The 11,611-nt window shown below is 58.0% G+C and overlaps 1 protein-coding gene across 1 annotated transcript in view; it reads left to right on the top strand.

Annotated features, from left to right (window-relative positions):
* LOC139240153 (zinc finger protein 687-like) overlaps positions 1-11,611 on the top strand; it is a 53,925-nt gene that overhangs the window by 25,483 nt on the left and 16,831 nt on the right. Inside the window, exon 3 of the mRNA XM_070868539.1 lies at positions 8,177-10,542. Within this exon, the coding sequence (XP_070724640.1) occupies positions 8,197-10,542 (2,346 nt within the window). The 5' untranslated portion in view covers positions 8,177-8,196. The remainder of the gene's footprint in view (positions 1-8,176; positions 10,543-11,611) is intronic.

The following is an 11,611-nucleotide window of genomic DNA, read 5'->3' as shown; positions in this document are numbered from 1 at the left end:
GACCGGATTAGTGTCCTGTCTGAAACAGGGTCCGCCAACGATCACGAGCTCCAGTCCTGATCGTGGGTCTGTAACCCGCAACCCTCTCACTCCCGATAACTCTGTCTCTGCCTGTCTGTCGCACCCATTGAGCCAGGCAGCCATCACAAAGATGCCTCTGTCTGCCTGCCTCTGTCTGCCTGAGCCAGGGAGCAAACCCGCCCTGCAGTGTGCAATAAATGGACTGAGATTGGAAGTTCAAACAGGGGATCCTTCACTCAGTCAGTTATAGGAACAGCAGTGAGAGCTCCCCTGCAGGGAGAAGGGCAGCAAATTGCTCGAAGCGATAAAACCAGAATGAATTAATAGCCGAGCTGTTAAACTGCTGGATTTATTGGTCACACAGTGTTCCCGGCTGCTTGTCTGAACAGGAGACTGTGGGGCAGGGACTGAGAGACAGCAAGACTCTGAGACTGTGTGGTGAGAAAGCAGGAATGGGGTACTGAAGTTGCATGTTCAGCCATGAACTCATTGAATGGTGGTGCAGGCTAGAAGGGCCGAATGGACTACTCCTGCACCTAGTTTCTATGTTTCTAAAATAACTTTTATTTATATAGTGCTTTTAACGTAGTGAAACGTATCAAGGCGTTTCACAGCCTTACAAGGCAAAACGCAATAATCTGACACAGAGCCAAATGGGGAGATATTAGGGACAGGTGATCAAAAGCTGGGTCAAAGAAGTCGGTTTTAAGGAACGTTTAAAGGAGGAGAGAGAGGCGGAGAGGAATAGGGAGGGAGTTCCAGAGCTTGGGGCCCCAGGCAGCTGAAGACACGGCCACCGATGGTGGAGTGATTATAATCAGGGATGCGCAAGAGAACATAAGAACACAAGAATTAGGAACAGGAGTAGGCCATCTAGCCTCGAGCCGGGCTCCGCCATTAAACAAGATCACGGCTGATCTGGCCGTGGACTCAGCTCCACTTACCCGCCCGCTCCCCGTAACCCTTAATTCCCTTATTGGTTAAAAATCTATCTATCTGTGACTTGAATACTTTCAATGAGCTAGCCTCAACTGCTTCCTTGGGTAGAGAATTCCACAGATTCACAACCCTCTGGGAGAAGAAATTCCTTCTCAACTCGGTTTTAAATTGGCTCCCCTGTATTTTGAGGCTGTGCCCCCTAGTTTTAGTCTCCTCGACCAGTGGAAACAACCTCTCTGCCTCTATCCTGTCTATCCCTTTCATTATTTTAAATGTTTCTATAAGATCACCCCTCATCCTTCTGAACTCCAACGAGTAAAGACCCAGTCTACTCAATCTATCATCATAAGGTAACTCCCTCATCTCCGGAATCAGCCTAGTGAATCGTCTCTGTACCCCCTCCAAAGCTAGTATATCCTTCCTTAAGTAAGATGACCAAAACTGCACACAGTACTCCAGGTGTGGCCTCACCAATACCCTGTACAGTTGCAGCAGGACCTCCCTGCTTTTGTACTCCATCCCTCTCGCAATGAAGGCCAACATTCCATTCACCTTCCTGATTACCTGCTGCACCTGCAGACTAACTTTTTGGGATTCATGCACAAGGACCCCAGGTCCCTCTGCACTGCAGCATGTTGTAATTTCTCCCCATTCAAATAATATTCCCTTTTACTGTTTTTTTTTCCCAAGGTGGATGCTCTCACATTTTCCGACATTGTACTCCATCTGCCAAACCTTAGCCCATTTGCTTAACCTATCCAAATCTCTTTGCAGCCTCTCTGTGTCCTCTACACAACCCGCTTTCCCACTAATCTTTGTGTCATCTGCAAATTTTGTTGCACTACACTCTCTTCCCTCTTCCAGGTCATCTATGTATATTGTAAACAGTTGTGGTCCCAGCACCGATCCCTGTGGCACACCACTAACCACCAATTTCGAACCCAAAAAGGACCCATTTATCCCGACTCCTGCTTTCTGTAAGCCAGCCAATTCTCTAACCATGCTAATACATTTCCTCTGACTCTGCGTACCTTTATCTTCTGCAGTAACCTTTTGTGTGGCACCTTATCGAATGCCTTTTGGAAATCTAAATACACCACATCCTACCGGTACACCTCTCCAGCACTACCCCCCTAGTGATAGTGATTGTCTCAAGGTCCTCCCTTCCCACATTCCCGTGACCAGCAATTTCTGGCATGGTTTTTGTGTCTTCCACTGTGAAGACCGAAGCAAAATAATTGTTTAAGGTCTCGGCCATTTCCACATTTCCCATTATTAAATCCCCCTTCTCATCTTCTAAGGGACCAACATTGACTTTAGTCACTCTTTTCCGTTTTATATATACTATCTGTTTTTATGTTTTGCGCAGGTCTACTTTTGTAATCTATCTTTCCTTTGTTTATTGCTTTCTTAGTCATTCTTTGCTGTCGTTTAAAATGTTCCCAATCTTCTAGTTTCCCACTAACCTTGGCCACCTTATATGCATTGGTTTTTAATTTGATACTCTCCTTTATTTCCTTGGTTATCCACGGCTGGTTATCCCTTCTCTTACCGCCCTTCTTTTTCACTGGAATATATTTTTGTTGAGCACGATGAAAGAGCTCCTTAAAAGTCCTCCACTGTTCCTCAATTGTGCCACCGTTTAGTCTGTGTTTCCAGTCTACTTTAGCCAACTCTGCCCTCATCCCACTGTAGTCCCCTTTGTTTAAGCATAGTATGCTCGTTTCTGACACAACTTCCTCACCCTCAATCTGTATTACAAATTCAACCATACTGTGATCACTCATTCCGAGAGGATCTTTTACTAGGAGATCATTTATTATTCCTGTCTCATTACACAGGACCAGATCTAAGATAGCTTGCTCCCTTGTAGGTTCTGTAACATACTGTTCTAAGAAACAATCCCGTATGCATTCTATGAATTCCTCCTCAAGGCTACCCCGTGCGATTTGATTTGACCAATCGATATGTAGGTTGAAATCCCCCATGATTACTGCCATTCCTTTTTCACATGCCTCCATTATTCCCTTGATTATTGTCCGCCCCACCGTGAAGTTATTATTTGGAGGCCGATAAACTACGCCCACCAGTGACTTTTTCCCCATACTATCACAAATCTCCACCCACAATGATTCAACATTTTGTTCATTGGAGCCAATATCGTCTCTCAACTGCCTTGATATCATCCTTTATTAACAGAACTACCCCACCTCCTTTCCCTTCTTGTCTATCTTTCTGAATTGTCAGATACCCCTGAAATTTTAATTCCCAGAGGGCAGAATTAGAAGAGCGCAGACATCTCGGAGGGTTGTGGGGCTGGAGGGGGTTACAGAGATAGGGAGGGGTGTAGGGGCTGGAGGGGGTTACAGGGAGGGGTGTAGGGGCTGGAGGGGGTTACAGAGATAGGGAGGGGCGAGGGCGATGGAGAGATTTGCAAACGAGGATGAGAATTTTGAAATCGAGGCGTTGCTTCACTGGAAACCAACGTAGGTCAGCGAGCACAGGGGGTGATGGGTGAGTGGGACTGGGTGTGAGTTAGGACACGGGGCAGTGAGCACAGGGGGTGATGGGTGAGCGGGACTCGGTGCGAGTTAGGACACGGGGTCAGTGAGCACAGGGGGTGATGGGTGAGTGGGACTGGGTGTGAGTTAGGACACGGGGCAGTGAGCACAGGGGGTGATGGGTGAGCGGGACTGGGTGCGAGTTAGGACACGGGGCAGTGAGCACAGGGGGTGATGGGTGAGCGGGACTCGGTGTGAGTTAGGACACGGGGCAGTGAGCACAGGGGGTGATGGGTGAGTGGGACTGGGTGTGAGTTAGGACACGGGGGAGCGAGCACAGGGGGTGATGGGTGAGCGGGACTGGGTGTGAGTTAGGACACGGGGCAGTGAGCACAGGGGGTGATGGGTGAGTGGGACTGGGTGCGAGTTAGGACACGGGGCAGTGAGCACAGGGGGTGATGGGTGAGCGGGACTCGGTGTGAGTTAGGACACGGGGTCAGTGAGCACAGGGGGTGATGGGTGAGTGGGACTGGGTGCGAGTTAGGACACGGGGCAGTGAGCACAGCGGGTGATGGGTGAGCGGGACGGGGTGCGAGTTAGGACACGGGGCAGTGAGCACAGGGGGTGATGGGTGAGTGGGACTGGGTGTGAGTTAGGACACGGGGCAGTGAGCACAGCGGGTGATGGGTGAGTGGGACTGGGTGTGAGTTAGGACACGGGGCAGTGAGCACAGGGGGTGATGGGTGAGTGGGACTGGGTGTGAGTTAGGACACGGGTCAGCGAGCACAGGGGGTGATGGGTGAGTGGGACTGGGTGTGAGTTAGGACACGGGGTCAGCGAGCACAGCGGGTGATGGGTGAGTGGGACTGGGTGTGAGTTAGGACACGGGGTCAGCGAGCACAGGGGGTGATGGGTGAGTGGGACTGGGTGTGAGTTAGGACACGGGGGCAGCGAGCACAGGGGGTGATGGGTGAGTGGGACTGGGTGTGAGTTAGGACACGGGGCAGTGAGCACAGGGGGTGATGGGTGAGCGGGACTGGTTGTGAGTTAGGACACGGGGGCAGCGAGCACAGGGGGTGATGGGTGAGTGGGACTGGGTGTGAGTTAGGACACGGGGCAGTGAGCACAGGGGGTGATGGGTGAGCGGGACTGGTTGTGAGTTAGGACACGGGGGCAGCGAGCACAGGGGGTGATGGGTGAGTGGGACTCGGTGTGAGTTAGAACACGGGTCAGCGAGCACAGGGGGTGATGGGTGAGTAGGACTGGGTGTGAGTTAGGACACGGGGCAGTGAGCACAGGGGGTGATGGGTGAGTGGGACTGGGTGTGAGTTAGGACACGGGGCAGTGAGCACAGGGGGTGATGGGTGAGCGGGACTGGTTGTGAGTTAGGACACGGGGGCAGCGAGCACAGGGGGTGATGGGTGAGTGGGACTGGGTGTGAGTTAGGACACGGGTCAGCGAGCACAGCGGGTGATGGGTGAGCGGGACTCGGTGCGAGTTAGGACACGGGTCAGCGAGCACAGCGGGTGATGGGTGAGCGGGACTCGGTGCGAGTTAGGACACGGGGCAGCGAGCACAGGGGGTGATGGGTGAGTGGGACTCGGTGTGAGTTAGGACACGGGTCAGCGAGCACAGGGGGTGATGGGTGAGTGGGATTCGGTGTGAGTTAGGACACGGGTCAGCGAGCACAGTGGGTGATGGGTGAGTGGGACGGGGTGCGAGTTAGGACACGGGTCAGTGAGCACAGGGGGTGATGGGTGAGTGGGACTGGGTGTGAGTTAGGACACGGGTCAGTGAGCACAGGGGGTGATGGGTGAGTGGGACTGGGTGCGAGTTAGGACACGGGTCAGTGAGCACAGGGGGTGATGGGTGAGTGGGACTGGGTGCGAGTTAGGACACGGGGTCAGCGAGCACAGGGGGTGATGGGTGAGTGGGACTGGGTGCGAGTTAGGACACGGGTCAGTGAGCACAGGGGGTGATGGGTGAGTGGGACTGGGTGCGAGTTAGGACACGGGTCTGTGAGCACAGGGGGTGATGGGTGAGTGGGACTGGGTGCGAGTTAGGACACGGGGCAGTGAGCACAGGGGGTGATGGGTGAGTGGGACTCGGTGTGAGTTAGGACACGGGTCAGCGAGCACAGGGGGTGATGGGTGAGTGGGACTGGGTGCGAGTTAGGACACGGGGCAGTGAGCACAGGGGGTGATGGGTGAGCGGGACTCGGTGCGAGTTAGGACACGGGGCAGCGAGCACAGCGGGTGATGGGTGAGCGGGACTCGGTGCGAGTTAGGACACGGGGGCAGCGAGCACAGGGGGCGATGGGTGAGCGGGACTCGGTGCGAGTTAGGACACGGGGCAGCGAGCACAGGGGGTGATGGGTGAGTGGGACTGGGTGTGAGTTAGGACACGGGGTCAGTGAGCACAGGGGGTGATGGGTGAGCGGGACTCGGTGCGAGTTAGGACACGGGGTCAGTGAGCACAGGGGGTGATGGGTGAGCGGGACTGGGTGTGAGTTAGGACACGGGGGCAGCGAGCACAGCGGGTGATGGGTGAGCGGGACTGGGTGCGAGTTAGGACACGGGGGTAGCCGAGTTTTGGGTCACCTCTAGTTTACGTAGGATAGAATGTGGGAGGCCGGCCAGGAGTGCGTTGGAATAATCAAATCTGGAGGTAACAAAGGCACGGATGAAGGTTTCCGTAGCAGATGAGCTGAGGCGGGCGATGTTACGGAGATGGAAATAGGCGGCCATAGTTATGCTAAATTCTCGAAGTCTCTAAGCATTGAACCCACAACCTTCTGGCTCATGAGGCGAGGACACAACTCTCTGTGCCACGGCTGATACTGCACCAGCTGGCAACCATCAACCCACACAATTCAGTCAGAATCGTACAGAGCACTGCGGTTCAAACCTTCAAAAGCGTGATTCTGTCCGTCCGTCCTGTCTCTGCAGGGATGGTACCGCACTGTTGGAGGGACAGTACTGAGGGAGTGCCGCACTGTCGGAGGGGCGGTACTGAGGGAGTGCCGCACTGTCGGAGGGGCGGTACTGAGGGAGTGCCACACTGTCGGAGGGGCGGTACTGAGGGAGTGCCGCACTGTCGGAGGGGCAGTACTGAGGGAGTGCCGCACTGTCGGAGGGGCAGTACTGAGGGAGTGCCGCACTGTCGGAGGGGCAGTACTGAGGGAGTGCCGCACTGTCGGAGGGGCGGTACTGAGGGAGTGCCGCACTGTCGGAGGGGCGGTACTGAGGGAGTGCCGCACTGTCGGAGGGGCAGTACTGAGGGAGCGCCGCACTGTTGGAGGGGCAGTACTGAGGGTGCACCGCATTGTCGGAGGGGCAGTGCTGAGGGAGCGCCGCATTATCGGAGGGGCAGTACTGAGGGAGCGCCGCACTGTCGGAGGGGCCGTCTTTCGGATGAGATGTTAAACCGAGGCCCCGCCTGCCCTCTCGGGTGGATGTAAAAGATCCCGGGGCCACTATAGGAAGAAGAGCAGGGGGAATACTCTCCGGTGTCCTGGGACCAATATTTATCCCTCGACCAACATCACTAAAACAGACGATCCGGGTCATTATCACATTGCTGTGTGTGGGAGCTTGCTGTGCACAAATTGAGCTGCCGCGTTTCCCACATTACAACAGCGACCAAAAGTACTTCATTGGCTGTAAAGTGCCTTAAGACGTCCGGTGGCCATGAAAGGCGCTATATAAATGCAAGTCTTCCCTTTCCTTTGTGCGGCTGTGTGTCAAATGGTGTTTGACAATCGCCCCTGTGCAGCGCCTTGGGGTTGTTTTACTTTGTTAAAGGCGCCGTATAAATGCAAGGTGTGTGGTTCTTTTGCCAGTTATCCTATTGGCTGCCTCCCGTGCCGCACGAGTCCATGCCTGCCGGCCGCAAGCAAGGCATCACTGCCACTCTGCAATCCCCTTCCTGGCACCGACGTACGTTCCCGCGGGAGTCACTGGATGGCGGCCTGGAGCAGGGGCCTCGGGTTATGTGTCTCCCCTCCGACCCTGGCCAGCAGAGGGGGGCGTCGAGACCCTTTGTCGAGCACTCGCTGCCATCCCAGCCGGGTGCAGACTTGGGCCTCGGGTACCGTGTGGGCTCGCAATACTGAGTCAGCAGAGATGCCGGCAAACGCGATCCTGACCTTGCCGTCGGTCCCCGGGCGCCTTGACAACCCGTGAGAGTAGATGGATGTTTTTATTTTCCCTGCGGCAACCCAACTTCAGATTAAGTTACAAGGGGCAGCTCCTGGAACGAATGCCGGCCGTTAATGAAGTTAAACCGTGAAGTTTTATTCTTTTATTTTTAAGTTGGATCCCCTCCCCCCACCCTGCGCGTTAACGGATTTTGCCTCGGGTGTAAACGCATCGTAACCGGCATTACGATCGGCATCGGCGATCCCCGGGTTATGGAGGGGACAATTGAGTCGTGAGCCCCCGCTGCTGATCCAGGGACACTGGTGGGTGGGTGCTGCCTCTGTGCGTGGGTGTCGCTCGCGAAAGGGGATCGGGCTGGGCTGTGATGCCTCACCCAGTCAAAGAGGCTGCAGCGTTTGCTGTGTCGGCTGGCACGGAGGGAAAGATCTCGCGTGCGGGGTACTGGCGCCCACAGCTCCATGAGAGTCGGCACCTTCGGGAGGGGCGGTGGGGGAGGGAGAGGGGGGGAGGTGAAATTAGCCGGAACTATATCTCTCTCTTTGTCTCCTTCTGCAGGTTTAACTAGTCTTCCTATAATGGGCGACATGACCACTCCTGACTTTGATGACCTGTTGGCAGCCTTTGACATTCCCGATCTGGATCCGAAGGACACCATTGAGTCGAGCCAGGGCGAGGCCCCGCTGAAAGCTACCCCAGCCCCTTCCCCAGCCACCGCCGGCAAGACCCCGGCCGCCGATCTCGCTGCGCCCCCGCCCGACGAACCAGCGGTCAGCGTGATCGTCAAGAACAGCGCCAGCCCCAAGCGGGGCGCGTCCCCCTCGCCCCCCCACTCCCCCGGCACGGAGGGCCGCCGCTTTGACTCCGGCCCCATGCTCAACGGCTTCGAGGCCGGCCCGGCGGTCCGCTCCCCCGACCCGGCCGGGTCGCCGACCCCCGACCCGGAGAGCTGGCCGAGCGGCCAGCCCAAAACCGGGCGCAAGGAAACCGAGGGGCTGCCCCCTCTCTACAGCCCGGCCGGGGATCCGGAAACCCAGGCTGCGGCCCCGGCCGAGGAGCGGTCCGGCGCGGAGGAGAAGGGCCGGGACCCCCGCCGCTTCTCCCGTCGCTCCCCCCTCTTTCCCGCCCTGCCCGCCCTCCAGGCCTCCGGTTGTTCCCGGGCGCCGAGCGAGGGCGGGGCGCCGAAATCGCCCGAGGGGTATTCCCGGAGTTTTCCCCCCGACCACGAGCGGCAGACGGGGGCCAACGGCAAATCCAGATCCTCGGATGACGAAGATGAGGAGGATGACTATGATGAGGCGGGGGAGGAGGAGGATGAAGATGATGATGAGGAGGAGGAGGAGGAAGAGGAGGAGGAGGAGAAGCAGTCGGACTTGGAGTCCGAGGCCATGGAGCAGAGCAGCGAGCCGGAGGCCAGCCTGCCCGAGGACCCCGACAGGGCGCGGGACGATCGCGCCTTCTCCTCGCCCCTCCCGACCTCCCCCGTCTCGCCCTGGCCCGACCCCGACCCCAACTCCGGCGTAACGGTGTCGCCCGAACCCAAGCCCCCCGCCGAGCCGCTGCTGCCCCCCCTGCCCAGCCCCGCTGGGTCGCCCACTGGCACCTCCAAGGGCAGCCCCGAGGCCTTCCCTTCGCCCCCGTGCCTGGGCCGGCCGATGGCCAGGCGGCCTGACAGCCCGCCCAGCGCCTCCAGCGACGACGACGACGACGACGACGACAGCGGCTGCAGCAAGGCCTCCTCCTCCACCAGCTCCTCCCGGCCCCTCAAGGTGCGCATCAAGACCATCAAGACTTCGAGCGGTGACATCATGCGCACGGTGACGCGGGTCCCGTCCGACCCCGATGGCGGAGCGGCGGCGGGCGAGGAGGTGGAGCGGATGGAGGAGGGGGAGGGGGAAGGGCCCGCCACGGGTCTGCTTCCGCCCGGGACGGAGACGCCCGCCCCGGCTCCCGCCCGCGGCGACGTGGTCAGCCTGCAGCTCGGCAACGGCGCCATCGTGAAGGGCACCGTCCTGCCCACCTCCACCTTCCAGAACGCCAGCACCGCCATGCTGGTGGCGGCCAGCATCGCGCAGAAGGCCACTGGGGGCGCCCCCGCCCCCTCGGCCAAGCCCGTCTCCAAGAGCGTCCACCTGGCCAGCCTCAACCTGGTGCCCCAGACGCTGCCCGCGGTGCCTGCCGCCCCTGCCAAGGCCCTGGCCCCAGCTCCCAAGTACGCCGCCACCACCACCACCACCACCCTGCAGCTGGCCACCAAGGCGGTGAACGGCGCCCCCTCGGCCCAGAAGTCCGCCCCGTCCGCCGCCGTCGCCCGCAGCCAGGCCCCGCTGGTGGAGGCCTTCCACAAGCTGCTCAACGGCAAGAACCCGCTGCCCACCTACAAGCCCAACCTGTGCCCGCCGGCCGACAGCTGCTTGGCACTGCCCCCGTCCGGGTACCGCTGCCTCGAGTGCGGAGACTCCTTCGCCCTGGAGAAGAGCCTGTACCGCCACTATGACCGCCGTAGCATGCGTATCGACGTGACCTGCAACCACTGCGCCAAGCGGCTGGTCTTCTTCAACCGCTGCAGCCTGATGCTGCACGCCCGCGAGCACAAGGACAAGGGCTTGGTCATGCAGTGCTCCAACCTCGTCATGAAGCCCATCACCCTGGACCAGATGATCGGCCAGCCCGACGTGGCGCCGGTGGTGGGGGCAACGACCTCCTCCTCCTCCTCGGGCCCGCCCGCCGGGACCCCCAAGGCCGGCGGCAAGAGCGCGGCCCCCGGACCCCCGCAGGCCCCCGCCCCGGCGATACCCCTGCTCCCCGACCCGGCCCTCCTCACCAGCGACAACTTCAACTGCACCGAGTGCGAGCAGCAGTTCACCGACCGGCTCGGGCTGGCAGCGCACTTCCAAGTGGGGACACCCAGCGCGGCTGCGCAGGTGAGTGTGGGGAGGGGGTTGGTGGGGGGGGGAGGGGGTTGGTGGGGGGGGGAGGGGGTTGGTGGGGGGGGAGGGGGAGATAGAGACGTTTACAGCACGGAACGAGGCCATTTCGGCCCATCGTGTCCGTGCCGGCCGACCAAGAGCCACCCAGACTAATCCCACTTTCCCGCTCTGGGTCCGTAGCCCTGTGGGTTACGGCACTTCAAGCTGCACATCCAAATGTGGTGAGGGTTTCTGCCTCTACCACCCTTTCGGGCCGTGAGTTCCTCCCCAGACCCCCACCACCCATCAGCCATGATTTTAGTGAATGGCGGAGCTCGAGGGGGCCATGTGGCCAACTTCTCCTATTTCTTATGTTGACACTCGAAGAAATTTCCCCTCAAATCCCCTCTAAACCTCCCCCCAATTACTTTCAATCTCTGCCCCCTGGTTGTTGACCCCTCTGCTGAGGGAAACAGGTCCGTCCTATCCACTCTATCCAGGCCCCTCATCATTTTATACACCTCAATCAGGTCTCCCCTCAGCCTCCTCTGTTCCAAAGAAAACAACCCCAGCCTATCCAATCTTTCCTCATTGCTACGGGCAACATCCTGGTGAATCTTCTCTGCACCCTCTCCAGTGCAACATCCTGGTAAATCTCCTCTGTACCCTCTCGAGTGCAACATCCTGGTAAATCTCCTTTGTACCCTCTCTAGTGCAACATCCTGGTAAATCTCCTCTGTACCCTCTCTATTGCAATATCCTGGTAAATCTCCTCTGTACCCTCTCCAGTGCAACATTTTGGTAAATCTCATCTGTACCCTCTCTAGTGCAACATCCTGGTAAATCTCTGTACCCTCTCTAGTGCAACATCCTGGTAAATCTCCTTTGTACCCTCTCTAGTGCAACATCCTGGTAAATCTCCTCTGTACCCTCTCTAGTGCAACATCCTGGTAAATCTCCTCTGTACCCTCTCCAGTGCAACATCCTGGTAAATCTCTGTACCCTCTCCAGTGCAACATGCTGGTAAATCTCCTCTGTACCCTCTCCAGTGCAACATCCTGGTAAATCTCCTCTGTACCCTCTC

This window comes from Pristiophorus japonicus, chromosome 30, assembly GCF_044704955.1.
Source record: "Pristiophorus japonicus isolate sPriJap1 chromosome 30, sPriJap1.hap1, whole genome shotgun sequence".
Lineage (NCBI taxonomy): Eukaryota > Metazoa > Chordata > Chondrichthyes > Pristiophoridae > Pristiophorus > Pristiophorus japonicus.
Note: the sequence above shows the minus strand (reverse complement) of the source record. Positions and strands in the feature narration are given on the sequence as shown.